We start from the raw sequence: 24,011 nt of genomic DNA, 5'->3' as shown, positions 1-24,011 counted from the left end.
TTATCTCCGATCAAGGCTTGCACTTTTGCAATAGGTCTATTAGGGCGTTAATGAGCAAGTATGGCATCTCTCACAACGTGTCTACTGCTTATCACCCTCAAACTAACGGTCAGGCTGAGCTAGCGAATCGTGAGATCAAAGGGATTCTTGAGAAGACCGTGAACCCGAATAGGAAGGATTGGTCACTTTGGTTGACCGATGCCTTATGGGCCTACCGCACTGCTTACAAGACTGTGTTGGGTGCTTCACCCTACCGACTCGTTTATGGTAAGGCCTGCCACTTGCCCGTTGAGATGGAGCACAAAGCCTATTCGGCCATTAAGATGCTAAACGCGCGTTTACCTAAGGAGGGTGCCCATAGGAAGCTCCAGTTGTGTGAGCTCGAGGAGATTAGGAATGATGCGTATGAGAGTACGAGTATTTATAAGGCTAAGGTTAATGTGTATCATGATAGGAATATTCAGCGAAAAACCTTTGGTGTTGGTCAGAAAGTGTTACTGTATAACTCGCGCCTCCATCAATTTCTTGGTAAGTTGAGGTCCCGGTGGGATGGTCCCTACGTTGTGAATAAGGTATATCCAAATGGTTCAGTAGATGTTTGTGACCCTAAGAATAATAATATTTCCAAGGTTAATGGACAGCGTCTAAAGTCATTTTTGGAATATGTGGAAGTAGGTGAACCAGATGAGGTTTTGGTCGATCCTGTTTATTTGGATGACCCTGTTGTGCAGCTGTTGTGGCTACGTTCCGACAGGTAGCTTTTGCGTACCACTCTCTTCATTGAGAAGTGGACCCGGCCCCTAGCAATAGGAGTACCCATCATTGACTTGGGTTTTATAGCTTCGCACGCCACTATTAAAATAAGGATTGTGTGTCTAACTCTGATTAGTATGGGCAATTTTGTGTCGATGACATGAGATTTTACTAAGTTCTGTTGTTTTGGCACCATCTATGTATTTTTGTCTTTTATTTCTTAGTTCTTTGCTTCTTTCATTTATAAAAAAAGGGGAAAAAATAGATAATTGAAAAGAGAACAAAATGAGCATCACGGTCTTGAATAGCCGCCCGTTCCTTGCCCATTGGCGAGAAATGGGGAGAAAAGTATGACATGTTGATCGTGTGAAGATTTGGTGGAGTATTTTTTTTTCTTTTTCTTTTTGTTTTGGGAACCCGGATACCATGAACCGGGAAGTACTACTCTCATTTGTGTTTTTCGGTAGTGGTGCTTTCTTCTTTTGCAGGGTGCAACATTCCACACGGTGACAGGAAATTTCTCGAACATCGGCTGAGGTCATGGTGGTTGGCTGCCACCCGTTGGTCCATTTTTCCTCCCTGGTATTTTTCTTTTGCCGTGTCTCCATGCTTTGGGGACATAGCATGCATTTAGTTAGGGGGAGGGGTGTACTTTGTACACATTTTCATGGCATTGCTAGGGGCAATTTTTATTTTTTTTAATTTTTAATTTTGGGGATACGTTTGTTATACTTGATTGTATGATTGGGCGAGCATGTTAAAATTAGCCAAATTTTTGTGCCTATTTAACTTAGATTCATGCATATATTTGGCACTTTGTGAACATGTTTGTGTTATCGTTAATGTTAAGTAGGTGTCCCCACATGGTTAATTTTGTATCCTAAAACACATTCCCATATTTCTTTGTTTTTCTTTTTCTCACATTTGCGAAAAATAGTAATCTTTTGTTTCAAGCAAATTGAATATTTTTCGTGCATTTGTGAGAGTTAGTAACGTGCAGAGGGGATGAGACAAGGCATTTTTGCATGATTAGACTACAAAGAGTCCCATTGTCCAGTTTAAATCAGTTCGAGTCAATTCCTGAGTCAACTTAGGAATCCGGTGTGTTGGTTGGAGTCAGTTGGGGGGGGGGGGGGGGGGGGGGGGGGGGTGTCTAGCTCTGTGCATCATGGTTGTCTCATTTGGAGCATTGTTGTTGTTGGGAGTAGAGTTGAAGAAGTTTTCTTGGGTGTCATGCTTTAGGAACCAAAAGCCTTTTTCAAAAAAAAAAAAAAAACCAAAACCCTTAGCCACAACAAAAGAAAAAAAAAACAAACAAAGAGAAGAAAAGAGAGAGATAGAAACGTGGCTAGTAGTCCAGATTCACCCCGTACTGCACCAGCATAAGGCTGTAGCGCTTTTGACCTACCTTCCTTTTAAAAAAAGAAGAAAAGAACACGCTGTGCGGAATAAAAAGGAGCAGCCGGCCCTTGCTATTCATCCTCTCTCTCTCTCTCTCTCACTCTTCATCTTCTTTACTTTTTTCCCAGCAAACCCCAAAACTTTCATAACCAAAAACTCCACCAAATTTTACCAAACATCACCAAATTTTTTCTTTCCTCCATCTCTCCTACATAATCCACTCCAAATCCTACCCAACCCATAAAACCTAACCCAACTTTTGCATGGCACCCAAGAAGCAAACTACGGCTGTAGAGAAGGGCAAGGGAGTTAGTTCAAGTGCTGCTCCAGATGTGGATCCGGGTTTGGAGGCTGATATTCGCCCAGTGCAGGGCCAGGCTAGGAGACGAACTCAGGATTAGATTGAGAGAGACAAGAGGGAGCAATGGGAACTTTCATTCAAGACAAGGAAGTTGAAGGCGGATAGGCATATCATCAAAGATAATTTTCAGCTGGAGGACGAGGTCATCCAGGCAGTTGACCGCTAAGGTTTGTCTTTCTGGTTCGAGCCCAATCCTGGGTATAATACTGAGTTGGTGGTAGAAAATTTTATAAGAATTATTCTTTGCCTGAGGACGGGCAAGAGTTTCATCCCAATGCCTTCTTGCTGTCTAAAGTTGGTAGGGCTATTGTTAGAGTGACTTCGGACATCATTGCTGGAGCTTTGCGTTACCACAGGCCCACGGTCCCTACCAATTACGCGGTGTTTAACTTCGAGTTTGTGCTAGAGGATGTAGTTGTTTTGCTATATTTTAAGAGGAAGAATGCCCAGATACCGCACAGGCCTGGCAAGTTTAGGCCGCTTTTCCGTTTTGTTAATCAATTAATTTGTTACAATCTGGACCCTCGGGCTACTGAGAATAAGCCCTCTGTCACCACGGGTAATATAATGTTTTCGTTCATGCATGAGGATACTGTTTGTGATTGGGCCAGGTTCATTTTCTTGAAGATTGTTGAGTTTAGAGATGCGCCAACCCAGACTAGGATGCCTTTCCCATGTTTGATACCTGTTAATTGTTTGGGCGGCAGATCAGGGCGAGCAGTTGGCTGCCAAGTATTACAGGAATGATGAGTTGAGTCCGGGCCCCATTGATAGCTCTATTTTGAAAATGAGTGCAGCCCATTCTAGTGGGGTCGAGAGTGCTTTGTTTGAGGGGCCTCTGGCGAATGCCAGCACGACCACGTGGCTGAAGAAGATTTTCTGTCTGGAAGTGGCAGTGGCCAAGAGCCAGCGGAAGTTGAAGAAAGAGGTGAGGCAAGTTAGGAGGCAGTAGCTGGTTCAGGCCCATCAAAATAAGTGGATCATTAAGCGTATGACTAGGCAGTCCTCAGCTCTGTATCAGCCCGTTAGGCTTCCGGCCCGGGAGGATAGCGATGATTTCAATGATAGTGATTCAGACTGAGTTGGTTCTTGATGCACAGGGCTGGTTGGGGGGGTGTTATTTTAGGTGTTATGTCATATGGTGGTGTGTTTATTAGTGTTGGTGGTTTTTATTATTTTTCGTTCATTATGGGTCTATTTTAACACATTATTCGTAATTTTTTCTTTTCAATGTTGGACTTGTTTGGCTGGCACTGGTTGGTGCAAAGCAGGTAGTTAGGGGTAAGGTGGCGGCTATCTGGGTAGTTATCCTTTAGCTACTATAGGCCGCCACCTATTTTGTAGGTTCCCCTTCGTTTCTAACCACGGTCAATTTTAGCCTGGAAGTCCTTAGTGGACCTTGTGCACAGTTATTGATTTTTATAAATGCATGTTTATATGGACGTTACTTAGTTATGGAATCATTTTGTTTCTTTTGTTACTTTTCGTTGTGGCATTTATTTAATTGGCACGTGGTAGCCTTTGCTTCGGCTCCACGTTATTCGCCAAGCGTCTTTTGTGGGATGTGTGAGTGTTCTAGTGAGTGAGTGGCATTGTTGCTTCATGGGGGCACTTTTCTCCGCATGCGTTAGGCGTTAATATTGTTTATAATTTTGTCGAAGCATGCATGCATTTGAGTTACAGGTTGTTGGCTGAGGTGATATCTTGTGTTTCGCCTGAGTTTTATATATTACGCATAACCCTCGTATCCCTTCTTTTGTGTCTTTGTTTTACTTTCTTGTTTGTTCGTCACTAGGGACTAGTAACACTCAAGTTGGGGGATGTGATAGGCGCGTGATATTGCATATATTAGCACCTTGATAGGGCATACTAGCGCATTAGATGCGCGGTTTATCTCATTTTTCCACTTGATGCTGTTGTTTCCTTGGTTTTTGTGTTCGTGGTTGATTTCAGGAAATAAGGCGATTTTGTTGCCAAGTTTGGTTGGTGAGGTGTGAGAATCATTGGACGTGCGGGCATGACATGGATTCAGTCGAGGCGAGCATGAAAGGGCTTGGAATCCCATGAAAAGAACGCGTTTTTTTTTTGATAGGCAACAAAGTTTTATTAAGAAACTTGACAAGGGGTACATCAAGTGAGGGGAGGGGAAGGAGAATCCAACAAAAAGTTGGAAGAAAACACCTATTGGGACAAAGCCCAAAACACCTAATGGACCTCAAGATGCCCAGATTAAACAATAAAGCTCAAAACCCAAAAGGCCAAAAGCCCAGATTTACAATTCTGCCGAAAACCATAGTCTGGCCCAAAAGGACCAAACCAAACCCTAACGCCCCTAAACTCAGACAGCCCCAGAATGCCGCCACATCCATCGTCGCCGCCGCCACAACCACACACCCAGACCACGACCCAACCGTCTACACCGCCGCGACACCCACGAGCCACTGGATCCCACAAGTGGCCACCGAGAAACCGACGATTTGGCCCTCACAAACGGCTGGAAAATCGGTAGCCGAGCTTCCATACGCTGTTGAGCCGAAGTCCACCACCAACGAGCGAAAGCAGACTAGCACCGCCAGCCAATGCCGCCAACAGTAGATCTGCAAACACCCATCCATCACGAGGTCGCCACCAAGCCGTTAAGCACGAAACCAACTGCACCCAATAGCGCAGCCGGCACGGAGACCCTGAGAACCCTCTCCACCAAACACCGCCACGCCTAGCCATTAGGACAACCAATAACCCCAGATGTGGTTACTGGCGGGAAAACGGTGGCTGGAGAAGATGATCCAGGCGCAAGGCAAAACGGGAATGGACGATCAAAACATGCTGAAGAGAGAGGGGGGAATGCCCGGGGGGAGGAGGGAGAAGGCAGCGCCTCCCCCCAACCCTCCGGCTGAGAAATCAGTCGGTCGGAAACTGGAAATGTTCTTTCTTATCTATTCTGGCATTTCTTACCGAAAAGAATGCGTATTGATACTAGGAGTGTTAGTATCGATATAGTTGAGCTTAAAATTGGTCTGGACCAAGTCAGAGGAATTCATATCGATACAGTACTTTTTGGTATCAATATTGTTGTTAGCATATGCGTTTCAATACAGGGAATGTTAGTATCGATACGCGTCCGTTAACTCCAGAATTTCCTTTATCCATTTTTATTTTGGAATTACTTTGTTTTTAGGAAAGATTAGTATAAATGCTTTAAAGTTTTAGTTTATTAGGGTTACGAATTTTACTTAGCACAGTTGAGTTTTTGGAGATTTCGGATTCAAAATTTTGTTCTTGAGCTTTTTTGTTCTTCTGTTCAGAATACATCCTTCGGAGATTCATTTCAGGTTTTCTTATTTATTAAAGTCTTTTGTTTTCCTTTATTTGTTTTGAATCTTTGGTTCCCTTTATTTAATTTTATAAATTTTAAAAAGCATGATTAATTCTAGGGTTTTATTCCTTTTATTTTTAATAATAAGTAAGTAGTTTTTTCTGAAATTTGGTCGTTGGGTAAAGGTGCGCAGCGACCCAATTAGGTTTTGTCTTGCAATTTTTCTGTACATTAATTTAATTAAATAATTTTAGTTGGTGAAAACTATGTTCGTTGGACGAATTCGAGGCATTGTCGGGACTCATGTGAGCGGGAACGGGGGACCAAGACTTGTTCGCCATTGTGTATGGGACCGACAACCTTAAGATTTTCATTCTTCGGAGTTTCCAATTCTCCCTAATTTTAACCGTTTTTTGAACCGTGAAAAGTGAGCGGATTCTGATTGGGTAGCGAGCGCCGGATTCCCTACGACCGTGCCTCTCTTTTTAATCATTTGAACAAGTTTTTTGTTTGTATTAGTTAATTAATCAATTAAAAGACAAGGGGTGACTACCTAAGAGCTAATTTTAATACTACAACCCGAGGTTCCATAGCACACACTTCACCGTCCTTAGTGGATTTGACTCCGGTCTTACCGGGTATTGTGCTACATCGGTTTCAGTCCTACACTTGGAGCAACCCATTATTTTAGGTCTAGGAATCCGTCAAGCAAACACCTCTTTTCAGCCATCTCTTTCCACTTCACAGTCCAATACCAGAGCATTTGTTGCTTCCACATCCACTTCACCTGCTACGGATTGGTATCTAGACTAAGTTGCAACACATCATCTTACCAATGACCTATCAAACTTGTAGCTCTATCAATCATATCAGGGCCATGATCAAGTACTAGTTGGTAACGATGTTGCACTGCCCATCCAACACTCTGGTAAAGGCCTTTTACCTACTCCTTCTCATTCTTTTCTTCTTAACCAGGTGCTACATATTCCCTCGTTAACAAATAATCTTGTCTCAATCCAGAAACTTACCAAAGATAATCACTGTACTGTCACTTTTGATGATTCTTCCTTTGTTGTTCAGGACAAGGACACAAAGAAATTCCTGTCTAAAGGTCAAAATCTGAATGGACTTTATCAGTTTTCTCCATATCCATCATCCTCTGTCCATCAACCAATAGCTCTACTTAGTACCACAACTTTTTCTATGACTTGGCACAATAGGCTTGGTCATCCCTCTCCCCTTAAGTTTCAGTATCTTGCTAAGCATTTACAATTCAATGCTTTAAATAAGTGTACTTCCCTTTCTTGTACACACTACGCTGTGTCTAAAAGTCATCGACTGCCTTTTGCTTTGTCGAATTCTACTATCAATCAACCATTGTCTATAATCCATAGTGATGTTTGTGGTCCATTCCATGCTTCTATTGCTGGCTTTACCTGTTATGTGCTCTTTATAGATGATTTTAATCTCTTCACATGGATTTACCCTTTATAGTATAAATCTGAAGTGTTTTCTAAGTTTCTCTTGTTTAAAGCTTATGCTGAGAAACAATTTAACTCTCCTCTTCAAGTCCTACAAACAGATGGTGGGAGTGAATATATTGGAAACAAGTTTGCTGATTTTCTGTCTCAGCATGGCATTGTCCATAAAAAGTCTTGTCCTCATACTCCTTCTCAAAATAGAGTTGCTAAGAGGAAACATAGACACTTGGTGGAAAGCACTATAGCTCTTTTACATCAGTCCTCTTTACCATTGCAATACTGGTTTGATGCCTTAGCCATTGCTGTCTTTCTTATAAGTAGAATGCCAAGCTCTATTTTCAACAATAAGACTCCTTTTGAAACTTTATTTCATTCCATACCTGATTATTCATTCTTTAGAGTTTTTGGTTGTCAATATTTTCCTTGGTTAAGGCCTTATACTAAGAATAAGCTTCAACCTAGGTCTATACCTTGTGTATTTCTTGGTTACCACCCTTCTTATAAGGGGTTCAGATGTCTTGATGTATTAACTAGTAGAGTTTATATTTTCAGACATGTGCTCTGCTATGAAACAGTTTTTCCTTTTGCACTTCCTGTTACACCTGGTAGTTCTCCTCCAATTCCCTCTCTAGCTCAATTACAATCTTTCTTTTGGTCCAACCAAGTTGCTCCATCTGTCTCCTCTCAAGTTGCCCCTCTTTCAACTTCTATTCCTCCTAACTCTTTATCCACAGAAGTTTCATCTCCTTCATCCCAAAGTCCATCATCATTTATCTTTCAACCTTCTGCTCCAGGAACAGCTCTTCAAACATGTTCCCCTTCATCTTTTGCAGTTCCAATCCAATCTCTTGAAATCGTCTTACCACATGCATTACCTGAGACTGCTCCTCCTTTTCGTCCACCTCATCCCATGATAACTAGAATAAAGTCTAAATGTACATCCTCAAATCCCTCATGTCATTCTGCTCTTACACTTCCTTCTTCTTTTATTGAACCACTCACCTGTCAGGAGGCCTTTCAAACTCCAGAATGGACTCAGGCCATGAATGAGGAATTTCAAGCGCTTCAAAACTAGCACACTTGGTCTCTAGTTACTCTTTCCCAAGGCAAGCATGCCATTGGGTGCAAGTGGGTGTTTAAAGTTAAAAAGAATTCTAATGGTACCATTGCAAGACATAAAGCTAGACTAGTTACTAAGGGGTATTTGTAGAAAGAATGAGAAGATTTTCAGGATACATGTAGTTCAGTAGATAAGCCACCCACTGTAAGGATTTTGTTATGCATAGCTCTTCACTTTAATTGGCCTTTGAAGTAGTTAGACATTTCTAATGCCTTTCTTTATGGCAAGTTAGAAGAAGAAGTGTATATGGTTCAGCCACCAGGCTTTTTTCACACCAGTACTCCCAATCATGTTTGCAGATTACATAAGGCTTTGTATGGCCTAAAACAAGCCTCACGGGCCTGGTATTCCACATTCTCAGCCTTTCTTCTTCAGCATGGATTTGTCAATAGCCATTGTGATTCTTCTATTTATCCATAAAACTCCATCTGTTATTACCATTCTTCTAGTATATGTGGATGCTATCATATTAATAGGCAATTCAAATGAACATATCCAACAGCTTGTCTCTCACATGCACTTAGCTTTCTCTATGAAAGAGCTTGGTACACTATCCTATTTTCTAGGCATATCTGTTCAGCCTTGTGCCAAAGGTTATTTTTTGTCTCAAGCTAAGTATGCCAAGGAGATTCTCCATAAAGCTGGTCTTTCTGAATGTAAACCCTGTTGTTCTCCATCTGTGGTCAAGGCATCCATTTCTTCTTCTGATTCTTCTGCTCCTTTTGCTTTTCCTGCTCTCTTTCGTAGCATTGTGGGAGCACTTCAATATCTCACTATTACTCGCCTTGACACTTTCTCTGTTAATCAAGCGTGTCAATATATGCATGCCCCTACAGTTGCAGATTTTGCTCCAGTCAAGAGATTGCTCCGAGATCTTAAGGGCACTTTAGATCATGGATTGGGTTATCAACCTTCTTCTTTTGCTCTCAATGCTTTCCCTAACTCTGATTGGGCTTGTAACTGTCATGATTGCAAGTCTTCTTCTGGATACTGTGTTTTCCTTGGTGATAACCTCATTTCGTGGTCCGCTTAAAAGCAAACCACCGTGTCCCGCTTTTCAACTGAAGCAGAATATCATTCTTTAGCTCATACTGCTGCAGAACTGAGCTGGTTGCAAATGGTGCTTCATGATTTGCATATTTTCGTTCCTAGCACTCCTGTTTTGTGGTGTGATAATACTTCAGCAATTGCTCTAGCCACTAATCCTGTTTTTCATGCAAGATCCAAACACATCGAGGTGGATTGTCATTATGTTCGTGATAGAGTTTCTGCTAAGGCTGTTACTCTGCAATATGTTCTAACTTTTGATCAACTGGCTGATGTTTTTACTAAACCATTACCTATTTCAAGGTTTCTTTATTTGAAGGGCAAACTTTTGGCCGTTCCGCCTCCCATTCGTTTGAGGGGGGATGATAAGAGTAATGAGAACACGGGTCCACCTAAGCCACAACCACAACAGAACATAGCTCACCTCACCATAGTTAGGTCGGTTAACAGTTGTATAGAGTAGTGCTATGCTCATGCCAGCTGTATACCAGCTATAGTAGTTGTATTCTGTTAAAAGGAGAAAATATCTTCATCTTGTATAAAAACTCCTGATGTACTCTTGAATTGAATAGTGAGAATACGATTCTGAATCTCTTCACCGTCAATGCCACCCACGTACCACCAACTCCGAGCAACACCAGATCCCGCCATGCTGCAGCTGGACACCACCCAATCCTCGTCGAATGAAATACTACTACATAGACATGTTGTACAAAATATTGCACAAACTGTTGTGTTTGTCGAGTTTCTCAATACTTACACTAAGTCACGTAATTTTAGTCTATTGAGATTTTTTTATTAAAAGATGTGACTTTAAATAATTGGGCATAAAAACTTAAAAATAAACACAAATATTGTATAATTGTTCATTTTTCTGCAAAAATTTGCCAAAGTACCTCAACTTTTTATAATGCATAGACAAAAGCGCATTGGTTCAGACGCAATTGTTTTCGGAACTGTGTTTGTTATACGTGGGTCCGAAACAATAGTTATTGATCCCACACACCTCATAAGATCTTGGAGACATCTATGTCCATAGCATTTTTTTTTAACATTTATCCAAAAAGCAGGCATGACTTTTGTAGTGGACTAATAGTACGAGATGTAGAGAATGCATAATTAGAGTAAATTTGGTTTAGTTTGAATTGATTAAAACAGTTTTCCTTGAAACGGAATCTTCTATGGAAAAATTAATACGAATAAGGGCTGGTTTAGCTTATATAAGTTAGTTGGTTTATTATTATTATTTTTATTCAATTATTTTTTGGATTTGTTAGTTTCATGTTAATTTTTTTGAGGTTATTGGTTTGATTTGATGATAGAAATCAACATAGAAAAATATTACTATGAACAAAATCCTCAATTTTATGAATAAAGAAGTGAGCCAAACAATGTGTCTTTTGATATCAAAATATTCAAACTATTAACAAATACTAGAAATTGAGGGGGTTCAAGCCAATCCTCTGGGTCTGTAAAATATAATACAATTTTAAATTTTTTTTTCATGTATCATTTGATTTTTCTTCACTAGTGTTTGCACTATCTGATCATACTTTAAAATTACTTAAATTTGTGAGTAAGTAGATAAATAAACTCAACAAAATAATATAAATTAAACCCATTAAGTTTTTAACCAAATATTTTTTTCTATATTTAGTTTTGCATTATACAAATTTTGTACAAGATTTCTTCACCGCTCAATTAAATTTTGGAGCCACCAATTTGGTTAGAAATAGAATATTGTGAATCATGTAATGTCTATCAATGAGTTTGTGTACTACACATTTGTACTATTGATAGTTAGGTGTTGTAAGTAAGATAATTAAATGCATTTAAACAAATTTAATTTAATGAAAATAGCTAATTGTTTGTAAATATTTGTTTTACATGGTTAAATACATTTAATGGGTTGTTATACCTGAAAATACCAAACTTTACATAAATGCACACTTTTTTAACCACATGAAAAATATACTCATTGATCCATCCCAAAAATTTCTTGTACTTTTTGGGCAAGTTTGGCATTTTTAAATTACTTACTCTCTTCATCTAACTTTAAATGTCCCTTATGAAAATTCGTGCATTTTCAAATCCAAAAAAAAAAAATTATTATATATTATTTTTACACCAAATTAAAGTACCAAATTCCCTTATGGAACATTTAAAGTGAGATGAAGGGAGTAACTAATTTTAAAATGACAGACTTGCCGAAACAGGACAAGAAATTTTGGGATGGATCGCCGAATATTATATCTTTCATGTGGTTGAAAAAGTGTGCATTTATGCCGAATATGGTGTTTTCACTTATAACAACACATTGAATGTGTTTAACCATATAAAACATGTATTTATTAGCCATTTTCATTAATTGGAATTTGTTAAAAATGTATTTAATTAAGTTAACTTAATTACTCCAACACAGATTTCTGCAGGGGACATTTAAAGTGTAACAGACGGAGTATATTTTCCATCCCATTTATTGTACGTTATGTTTTCATCGTGCTCACTTTTGAAGATTATGTTTTTATCTCAACATTTGAATAAAAATCTGGATTCATCTTTTCTCTCCCTTAATATCCCTAATCATTATGTATCTTAACCTTACTCACATGTACATGAGTAGGGTTCGATTTTCGTAAGCACCCATCCCCCCCCCGGCACCCTTAACTCCCCAGGATAGAGTAAATTAGGTTTAGCGAATCGCAAAAAAAAAAAAAAAAAAATCTTCTCGTTCTTAAATTTTCTCTCTCCCACTAATTTAAATCTCTCTCTCTCTCTCTCTCTCTCTCTCTCTCTCTCTCTCTCTCTTCCAAAACTTCAAATTAAGAGATAAACCAAATATAAAAATTTTAATTTTAATTTTTAAATTTATTTATTATAAACCTAATAATTTTATCGCAAAAATTGACATCAGTGTACACCTTAAGGCTCTATAGTGGAGTAATAGTATTTGATGAAGGGAGTGCTTAATTAGAGTAAATTTGATTTAGTTTCGATTGATTAAAGCTGTTTTCCTTAAAACAAAATTTCATATGAAAAAATTAATACGAATAATGACTGGTTTAGCTTATATAAGTTAGTTGGTTTAATATTTTTTTCTTTTTTTAATTATTTGTTAATTTTGCGTTAAATTTTGGCATATTATTGGTTTGTTTTGATGAGAGAAATTAAAAGACTAAAATATTATGATGGAAACCCATAATTTTTTGAATAAAGAAATGAGCCAAACATTGTGTCGTTTGAAATCAAAATATTTAAAAAGTTAATAGATACTAGGAATTGAGGGGTTCAAGCCAATTTTTTGGGTCTGTAAAATGTACTACAATTTTACATTTTTCCCACGTATCATTTGATTTTTCCTTACTAGTGTTTACACTATCTTATTCATGTATAGTAAAAGTAAATACTAAAAAAAACTACTTAAATTTGTGGGTAAGTACGTAAATAATTAAACTCAACAAAATAATATAAATTAAATCCATTAAGTTTTCAACCAAATAATTTTTTTATATATAGCTTCGCATTATAAAAATTTTGTACAAGATTTTGACACCTTTCAACTGAAATTCTAGAGCCACCATGTTGGTTAGCATTAGGATGTTGTGAATCATGAGTAGCCCATCAATGAGTTTGTGTACTACATACATTTTGTACTATTGATGGTTAGATGTAGTAAGTACTTTAATTAAATGCATTTTAACAAATTTCAATTAATGAAAATGGTTAATTGTGTGTAAATGCTTGTTTTACATGGTTAAATACGTTTAATGGGTTGTTATACATGAAAGGACCAAACTCTGCATAAATGCACACTTTTCCAACCACATGGAAAATATACTCATCGATCCATCCCAATTTTTTTTTTTGTAAGATGCTACATGCACAACGGTTGTGCAAAACATCAAACACAACCAATCTCCACCCGTCCATTGTTGTAATAAATGGTCAAGATTCGTTCAAATTTTTCCTTAGAAGAGTTAAACTTTTCTTTTGAAGAGTTTTTTTAAAATCTAGAACGTCCAAACACATCTGAACGGTCAGAATTGGTTACACAACACACACAACGGTTGTGTGAGTATCATTTTCGATTTTTTTGTTCTTTTTGGGCATGTCTGCCATTTTTAAATCAGAAAGTCTGAGCTTCCCGACGGAAACTCCCGACCGAAATCCCGATGCCGCACCGGGCCCACTCCGGCCACCGGACGGCTAATCGGAGCCGACCAAAAATTCTAAAAAAAAACCGAGTGGGTCTGCGCGAGAATTAATAGCATCCGATGTGTGTAGGTGGCCGATCCAAACACTCCATTTTTTTGTATTGTGTGTATACAAAAAAATGGAGTGTTTGGATCGGCCACCTACACACATTGGATGCCGTTGATTCTCGCGTGAATCCACTCGGTTTTTTTTAATAGAATTTTTGGTCGGCTCCGATCAGTTGTCCGGTGGCCGGAGTGGACCCGGCGCGGCGTCGGAATTTCGGTTGGGAGTTCCTGGTCGGGAACTGTAGCCTTACTCTTTTTAAATTCCTTACTCTATCTATCCAACTTTAAATGTCCCCTAGAAAAATTCGTGCATTTTCAACTTTCCAAATCCAAAAAAATATATTTCTATATACTCCCTCCGTACCAAATTTTTTGTCCGGTCCGCAAAACAGAGTGTTAAAAATAATGCAATTTTTTCAAGAAAAAATTAAAACTTTTTGACAAATTAAAAATACTCATTGATATGTAGTAAGTTGTTGAATTTTTTTTTATTTTTTCTTGCAAAAATTGTATTATTTTTAACACTCCGTTTTGCGGACCGGATAAAGAATTTGGGACGGAGGGAGTATTATTTTTAAAGTTTTTTTTACACCAAATTAATGTGTCAAATTTCCGTATGGATCCTTTAAAGTGAGACAGATGGTGTAAGTAATTTAAATATGGCAGACTTGCCGAAAAAGGACAAGAAATTTTGGGATGGATCAATGAGTATTGTATCTTTCATGTGGTTGAAAAAATGTGCATTTATGCTGAATTTGGTGTTTTCAGTTATAACAACTCATTGAATGTATTTAAACATGTAAAACATGCATTTACACACAATTAGTCATTTTCATTCATTGAAATTTGTTAAAAATGCATTTAATTAACTTATTTACTACACCTAATGAGTTAACTTATTACAATGCGGATTTCTGCAAGGGACATTTAAAGTGGAACGTAGAGGGTATATTTTTCATCCCCTTTAGTGTATGTTATGTTTTTGTCATGCTCACTTTTAAAGATTATGTTTTCATCCCAACATAAGAATAAAAACCCGAATTCACCTTTGCTCTCTCTTAATTTCTAGAAGCTTTCTCTATCTTAATCTTATACTCTCATGCACATGGGATAGGGTTCGATTCCCGGCACCCATCCCCTTTCCTAAGTCCCCTCGAATATAGTAGATTAGGTTTAACAAATGGCGAAAAAAAAAGAAAAAAAAAACACTTCTTGTCGTTAAATTTTCTATCTCCTACTATTTTAAATCTTCCTCTCTCTAGCTCTTCTCTCTTCCAAAACTTCAGATTAAGACAAAAAACTAACATAAAAAACTATAATTTTAATTTTTAAATTCTATTTATTATATACCTAATAATTTTATCACAAAAAATTGGATTAGAGTAAATTTGGTTTAGTTTGGATTAATTAATTGAAACTATTTTCCTTAAAGCGGAATCTTCTATGAAAAAATTAATACGAATAAGGCCAAGTTTAGCTTATATAAGTTAGTTAGTTTTTTTTTTGTTGTCTTTATTCTATTATTTTTTGGATTTGTTTCTTTCCTGTTAAATTTTGTAGGTTATTGGTTTGTTTTGACGAGAGAAATCAAAAAGTACAATATTATGATCGAAATTCATAATTTTTTGAATAAAGAAATGAGCCAAACAATGTGCATGCCTTATGAAATTCAAACTGTTAACAGATACTACGAATAGAGGGGGTTCAAGCCAATCCTCTGAGTCTATAAAATATAATGCAATTTTTCATTCTTTTTCCACGTACCATTTGATTTTTCTTATGTAGTGTCTGCACTATCTCATTCATGCATAGTAAAAGTAAATACTAAAAAACTTCTTAAATTTGTAAGTAGATAATTAAACTCAACAAAATACTATAAATTAAATACATTAAATTTTGGAAATTGATGTTCACACTCCATTTTTTGTCTTTGAGGAAAAAAAATACATACACTTCCAATACTAAAAATCAAGAAAAGGGAGCGTGAATATCAATTCTCTAAATTTTGGACCAAATATTTTTTTCTATATATTCCATCCGTCCCTATTTAATTGTCTATCACGGTTTTACGTGCATTTATAACGGTTTATATCTTTCAATGTATATTGCTAAAAATATACAATATAGATCCTGTTTGATAGATTCCGATTTTTCCTATAAGACAATGATTTCAAAAATATCAAACATAATATGCGTCGAGAGATATATGCGGTTGAAAATGCATGCAAAACCGTAGTGGACAATTAAATAGGAACGGAGGGAGTATAGTTTTGCATTATACAAATTTTGTACAAGATTTGCTCAACTGAAATTCTGGAACCACCATGTTGGTCAGTATTAGGATATTGTGAATCATGTACTGCCCATCAACGAGTTTTTGTACTACTACCCACATTTGTACTATTAATAGTTAGGTGTAGTAAGTAAATTAAATGCATTTTAACAAATTTCAATTAATGAACTACCCACATTTTGTACTATTATAGTTAAGTGTAGTAAGTAAGTTAATTAAATGCATTTTAACAAATTTTAATTAATGAAAATGGCTACTTGTGTGTAAATGCTTGTTTTACATGATTAAATACATTTAATGGGTTGTTATACTTGAAAACACCAAACTCTACATAAATGCACACTTTTTCAACCACATGAAAAATATAGTACTCATCGATCCATCCCAAAATTTCTTGTCCTTTTTGGGCAAGTATGCCATTTTTAAATTACATACTCCCTCCGTCTAACTTTATGAGTCTCGTATGGAAATTCGTACAGTTTCAAATCCCAAAAAATATATATTTCTATATATTATTTTTAAATTTTTTTTTACAACAAATTAAAGTACCAAAGTCCCATCCTGTATGGAACATTTAAAGTGAGACGGAGGCGTAAATAATTTAAAAATGGCAGAGTTGCTGAAAAAGGACAAGAAATTTTGGGATGGATCAATGAGTATTATATCTTTCATGTGGTTGAAAAAGTTTGCATTTGTGCAGAATTTGGTGTTTTCACTTATAACAACCCATTGAATGTGTTTAACTATGTAAAACATGTATTTACACACAATTAGCCATTTTCATAAATTGAAATTTGTTAAAAATATATTTAATTAACGTACTACACTCAATGAGTTAACTTACTTACTCCAACACAGATATTTACAGGGGACTTTTAAAGTGATATTTACTACACTTCATCCCATTTACTGTATGTTATGTTTTTGTCGTGCTCACTTTTGAAGATTATGTTTTTATCTCAACATTTGAATAAAAATCCGGATTCACATTTTCTCTCTCTTAATCACCCTAATCATTATGTATCTTAATCTTATACTCCCGTGCACATGAGCATGGTTCGTTTTCCTAAGCTCCCATCCCCCTCCAGAAATCCCCTAAGATAGAGTAAAATTAGGTTTAACGAATCGCAAAAAAAAAAAAAAAAAATCTTCCCCACCTTAAATTTTCTCTCATACTATTTTAAATCGTTCTGATCTCTCTAACTCTTCTCTCTTCCAAAACTTCAGATTAAGACATAAAATGAATATAAAAAAATATAATTTTAATTTTCAAAATTTATTTATTATAAACCTTATTATTTTATCACAAAAATTGGCCTTAGTATACACCTTAGGGCTCTATGAAGTGAGTTTTGTTCACCCTCCTTAAAAGAGAGTGAACATTAACCACGTTCATATTGGTTAAAATGGTGTAGAGCCCACCACAAAGTGATGTCATGTTGACCAAAAAGTGTATTACAGAAATAAGCATGACATCACTTATAGTGGGATATACATTATTTTAACCAATAAAATAGAGTGTAATGTTCACCATCTTTTATAATGGGTGAACAAAATTGTACTGAGGCTCTATAGTGGAGTAATAGTATTGGATGTATGGAGTGCTTAATTAGAGTAAATTTGATTTGGTTTAAAACTATTTTCCTTAAACCAAATTTTCTATGGAAAAATTAATACGAATAAGGGCTGGTTTAGCTTATATGATTCAGTCGTTTTTTTTTTTTTTTTGTCTTTATTCAATTATTTATTTATTTGTTAGTTTTGCGTTAAATTTTTGCATATTATGGGTTTGTGTCATTTTTTTTTATCTTTATTCAATTATTTATTTATTTGTTAGTTTCGCGTTAAATTTTTGCATATTATGTGTTTGTTTTGATGAGAGAAATCAAAAGATTAAAATTTTATGATGGAAACCCATGATTTATTGAATAAAGAAATGAGTCAAACAATGTGTCTTTTGAAAGTCAAATATTCAAACTGTTAACAGATACTAGAAATTGAGGGGGTTCAAGCCATTCCTCTAGGTCTGTAAAATGTACTACAATTTTACATTTTTTTCACGTATTATTTGATTTTTCTTCACTCGTGTTTACAATATCTCATTTATGCATAGTAAAAGTAAATAGTAAAATTACTTAAATTTTGGAGTAAGTACATAATTAAACTCAACAAAATAATAGTATAAATTAAACCCATTAAGTTTTCAACCAAATAATTTTTTCTATATATATTTTTTGCATTATGCAAATTTTGTACAAGAGATTTTGACGCCGCTCAACTGAAATTCTAGAGCCACCATGTTGGTTGGCGTTAGGATGTTGTAAATCATGTACTGCCCATCAATAAGTTTGTGCACTACATACATTTTATACTATTGATAATTAGGTGTAGTAAGTACGTTAATTAAATGCATTTTAACAAATTTCAATTAATGAAAATGGCTAGTTGTGTGTAAATGCTTATTTTACATGGTTAAATACGTTCAATGAGTTGTTATACCTGAAACACCAAACTCTGCGTAAATGCACACTTTTTCAACCACATGAAAATTATACTCATCATCGATCCATCCCAAAATTTCTTGTCCTTTTTGGATAAGTTTGCCATTTTTAAATTACTTACTCCCTCCGTCCAACTTTAAATGTCACCTATAAAGTTTGAGCATTTTCAAATTCCAAAAAGTAATATTTCTCTATATTCCTATGAACATTTAAAGTGAGACGGACTGACGGAGAGAGTAAGTAATTTAAAAATGGCATACTTGCCCAAAAAGGACAAGAAATTTTGGGATGGATCGATGAGTACTATATTTTTCATGTGGTTGAAAAAGTGTGCATTTATGCAGAATTTAGTGTTTTCAGTTATTACAACTCATTGAATGTATTTAAACATGTAAAATATGTATTTACACACAATTAGCCATTTTCATTAATTAAAATGTGTTAAAAATGCATTTAATTAATTTACTTACTACACCCAATGAGTTAACTTACATACTAAAACATGATTTTTTGCAGGGGACATTTAAAGTGGAGCGGAGGGAGTATATTTTTAATCACCTTTATTGTACGTCATGTTTTTGTCGTGCTCTTTTTTGAAGATTATGTTTTCATCCCAACATTTGAATAAAAATCGGGATTCGCCTTTTCTCTTTCTTATTCTCAATTTTTCTCTATCTTAATCTTATACCTCCTTGCACATGGGCAGGATTTGATTCCCATAAGCGCCCATCTCCCCTCCACCAAATCTCCTAAGATAGAGTAGATTAAGTTTAACAAATGACAAAAATTAAAAAAAAAGTTTCTCGTAACTATAATTTTAATTTTCAAATTTTATTTATTATAGACCTAATAATTTTATCGCAAAAAATTGGTCTCTGTATACTCCTTTGGGCTCTATAGCGGAGTCATAGCTAGTATGGGATGTAGGGAGTGCATAGTTAGAGTAAATTTGGTTTAGTTTGGATCGATTAAACTATATTTTTTTTTTCCCACGAATACGGGAGGGAGTGTTTTCTTTTCCTCTGCCCTCTCTCTAACTTTTGCAGCGGCTAGGGTTCTCTCCTGAGGGGTGGGGGCTGGCCCCTCCTCCTCCATATCCCCTCCTCCTCCCCTCCCCCATCTCCTGACCTCCCACTGTCGTTTCCCCGTTGTTATCCCCGTCCTCCCTGTTTAGCTTGTTTTTGTTTTCTGATTTCTTGACCCAGAGATCCGGCTCTTGTGGCGTTGCTCATCCGTGATGTCCGCCGTTTTCTCCTGGTTCAAGTCGGAGCAAGGAAAGCGGCGTGTGGTGGGCGGCCCAGCGGTGGACGTCGATGCGGCTGAATAAGGGAGATGTGTTCCGGGATGTGAGTTTTTTTTTCTATTTTTCTGTGTTTTCTACTGGCGGGTCTCCCCGTCCGGTTTCTGTACCAGTCTGGGTGTTCCAGATCTGGTGGGTGATGGTGGTGGGCAAATAACTCGGCGCCTATTGAGGAATGGTCCGATGTTGGCGGTCTTTGTGTCTTTGGTTGTCTGTTTTGGGGCTGGTGGGTTTCGGTGGTGTTGTTGGGGTTGGTGGTGATCCGGTGGTGTTTCTTTTGGGCTGCGCAGCAGTTTCGGCTGGAAGAAGACTGGTCTTCGGTCGCCGTGGTCTGGTGGTGTTCAATGCTCATCTTGTTCAGGCCGGTGCCCCGTGTGGTTTGTCCATGAGACCTATTAAATTTTAGTTGATTTGTTGTTTTGCCTTCAGATTTCAGCGATGCTTATTTGTTTAGGGTTTGAGCTGTGGATATCTTTAGATCCTCTGTTATCTAGACCGAGATTGGCTTTTATGTACCGGCGTTATTGCGGGGCCTGCTTCGGCAGTAAGAGCTTGAGATCGACATTTATGTTACTTTGGTTCTTTCCTGTATTTGTTCTGGAATCTGTTTGCCCGATGGGCTTGTGTTGAATGAATGACTCTTTTCAAAAAAAAAAAAAACTATTTTTCCTAGTACGAATAAGGGCTGGTTTAGCTTTATATAAGTTAGCTAATTTATTTTTTGTCTTTATTCAATTATTTTTTATATTTGTTAGTTTCACGTTAAATTTTTGCAGGTTATTGGTTTGTTTTGACAAGAGAAAATCAAAAGAGTAAAATATTATGATTGAAACCCACAATTTTTTGAATAAAGAAATGAGCCAAATAACGTGTCTTTTGAAATCCAAATATTCAAGCTATTAACAGATACTAGGAATTGAGGGAGTTCAATCAAATCATTGGGTCTGTATGTTGTACTACGAATATTTTACTTTTTTTCAACTTATCATTTGATTTTTCTTCACTAGTGTCTACACCTCAGGGCTCTATAGGATAAACTCATGAAAAAAATGATAAGTTTATCAAAACAAAAAAAAAAAAAACAATTAGGATAATTTATTACATTTTTAATCGATTTATAGTATGGAGCCAACATTATAAGTCTGTCATATAAGTTTGCAAATATATAAACACATATGATTAATTTATCTGATTTGAACACCTATATGAAAATTTTATGACGCATAGTCATCAACAGTATTTACAATAAATGAAAAAAATAATGAATTTATGGTATAAGCTAACAAATGTAACAAAATTACTATGCAGAAATTGTGGTAAAATTTAGCGCACAAAAAATTACTAGAATAAAATGGGACTACTATAAAATCAATCTTGATTACCGAAAACGTTTTGAATTTTTGATAAACTTAAATTCAACTATGTAAATTGGTCATTGAGATCAATTTATCTGATTCCATTTAGAAATGATTAATTTTCATTAATGGTTAAATGTATATGCCAATATGATAGAATTATCATAACATAAGAAAAACTTTACGTCAAGACATGTATATATATTTACCATATGTGAAACTCACAGGTCTCGGTTTCTTGGAGATCAAGAGATTGATTGTACGGCAGAATGTAAGGCCGATGTGTGAATTTCAAGCATGGGCTCTAATGGCGGTACATTTAATTGCAACATTTTTCCTGCATGTTCAAATTCCCTTTGTGATTCGAACATTAAACAACATGATGCCCCCCAGTTGTAGCTGCCAGACCAGTGAACACACGTAAGACATCTTCTGCGATTCATGGTTCTGTAATAAGTAGTAACATTTTTATTGAAGGCGCCTATATAAAAAAGTAATGGAGAGAGAAAGGGGGGCACAAATCAAATGCAATTTCTATGAGAGAAGATGAACGAGATAGGAGTAATACTTACGTGTTGGTTTTTTTTTTTTGGAAATTGATGATCTTCGATTTCTATTGTGAAATTGGAGCTTATCGGAAGCAAATCTGTTGCATTTCTTTTCATGATTGTACGGTTCTCTTGGATTTTGTTTATGTTCAATTAAGAAACAACCATATTGCTTAAATATGGCTCCAAGATTTGAAATAAAAACATATCTGGAAACAATATATACTTGTACTGCAAAATAATGGCAAAATGGTAAATCATACATAAAAAAAAGGAAGAAAAGAAGATGAAACGTAACCCACCAAAGTGATCAGGATGAAAACTTACGTGGTATCTATAATTAAGACCATGATTTAATTGATTCTAATGTTTTCTACGATTTTAAAAACCCTTTTTTTTAGTATAACTAATAAATATTAATCGGATAAGATCTAATTTGCATAAGTGCGAACCTTACAGATCCCGATTGAATTTTGATGATACGAACCGTTCAATGTTATCAGAATGTGATTTTAAGAGTCCTCGCGAAAAGTTAGCGAAAAATTTGACCGAAAAGTGTTTTATCCGAGTAGTTTTCATTAAATAGTTTAATAAAAAAACTGCTCAAAACAAGTACTTTTCCGTCATATTTTTTGTTGATTTCTTGCGGGGACTTTTAAAATAACATTTTGCACACCTTGAACGGTTTGAATAATCAAAATTCAATCGGGAAAGGAAGGTCCGCACTTAAGGACCTCACTTAAGGTCCTCACAGTAAGTGAATTGTGTGTGTATGTGTGTGTGTGTGTGTGTGTGTGTGTGTATATATATATATACACAAAACTTCTTATAAGAGCGTCCTTATCGTATTACGGTAAGGACGTCCCTTTCCCGACCAATTTGTGATGATCCGAGCCGCTCAATGTGTTCAGAACGTGATTTTAAGGGTACCTTGTTCAGAACGTGATTTTAAGGGTACCCGCGAGAAATCAGCAAAAAAAAAAAGACTGGAAAGGACTTGATCCGAGCAGTTTTTGTTTGTATTTTATCGAACGGTTCAAATAAAAACTGTTCAAATTAAGCCCTTTCCGATTTTTTTTTTGCTGATTTCTTGCGTGTACCTTTAAAATCACATTTTGAACACATTGAGCGGCTCAGATATTTATTTATTTATACACTCAGCTTTCTATGAGGGTGCCCTGAATTAAGTAAATGCGAACATCCATTTACAGCTGTTGGATCTCATCCAACGGCTCTGATTTTAAAAGCCTATAACTCGCGGGTAGAAAGAGCTCCTCTTGAAACATGTAAAATCTATCAATTGTATATAATTCACTCATTGTTGACTCCATGGGGTATATAGTTTTCAATTGTGGCCTTTCATTGACGTCTTTATGATCGATCGATCCATATCCAACTGATTATGCCGTATGCGTGAAAATGCCCTCTCAAACTGCTCGCATCACAAAGTTCAACAAAGAATTATTTTCAAACACATACCTCTTGAAGAATGAATAGGTAATTTCGGCTCTTTGACTACTAGTCATGTGGACAGAAAAAATGTGTCTAACGTATGTGGGAACCCATCTCTCACGAATTTTGTATAAGTTTTGTAATCAATCATTGCCCAATAAATTATCTTTGTTTACCACTTCTACCCATCCAGCCTCGAATTATTCAGGGGTTTTGGAATTCCATATACAATTTTTGAACTCCTCATCATATTTTTTTGTAGGACAATGCACTTATTTTTTCAAAAAACTTATTCGTTATGTGCCACATGTAATACCTGTGATGCGTATTCTGAAAGAGCAATACCAATTGCTTTTGTTTTTGCTGGATCCCGATTAGTTATGATCATTTTGGGAGGGCCTGTGGACATTGCTTTTCAATCATTCTTTGGAAAGCCACTAAAAAGTCTCAGCTGTTTCATCACATAAGAATGTACCCCCAAAAGAGTAGTTTGTCTATGGTGATTAACCCCTAAAATAGGTGCGAAAATCATAGAATAATGGTTTGTGTGGTAAGTAGTATTAAAACATCACCACGTCCCCAAATTATTGGTATGACTTTCTAGCGGTTGCAGCCGCCCAAAACCAATGTGTCATCCTCCCCTCATCATCTTTCTCGATTGTAAAAATAAAATCGCTGTTCGTTTCTTTTTCAATCTCAAAATGCTCGTACAACATATCGGCGTCATGTCCATCTACCGATTTCTTCTTATCCATCTGATAATTATACATATTTTCACTACAAGAAAAATTCAATTGGGTGACGAATGAAAATCGTCACAA

At 36.3% G+C, this 24,011-nt stretch overlaps 1 protein-coding gene and 1 long non-coding RNA gene across 2 annotated transcripts; both read left to right on the top strand.

The window, feature by feature from the left end:
- Positions 1-8,808: 8,808 nt before the first annotated feature.
- Positions 8,809-10,166, top strand: LOC131299718 (uncharacterized mitochondrial protein AtMg00810-like). Its single transcript, XM_058325297.1, has 3 exons — positions 8,809-9,436; positions 9,533-9,917; positions 10,052-10,166. The coding sequence occupies exons 1-3, from the start codon at positions 8,809-8,811 to the stop codon at positions 10,164-10,166; spliced, it is 1,128 nt and encodes a 375-aa protein (XP_058181280.1).
- A 9,472-nt stretch (positions 10,167-19,638) lies between these two features.
- LOC131301618 (uncharacterized) lies at positions 19,639-20,509 on the top strand. The gene is made up of 2 exons (XR_009191360.1): positions 19,639-19,881; positions 19,963-20,509. It is a non-coding gene; the product is annotated as an uncharacterized LOC131301618 (long non-coding RNA).
- The last annotated feature ends 3,502 nt before the right edge of the window (positions 20,510-24,011 follow it).

This window comes from Rhododendron vialii, chromosome 9a (genome assembly GCF_030253575.1).
Source record: "Rhododendron vialii isolate Sample 1 chromosome 9a, ASM3025357v1".
Classification (NCBI taxonomy): Eukaryota; Viridiplantae; Streptophyta; class Magnoliopsida; order Ericales; family Ericaceae; genus Rhododendron; species Rhododendron vialii.
Note: the sequence above shows the minus strand (reverse complement) of the source record. Positions and strands in the feature narration are given on the sequence as shown.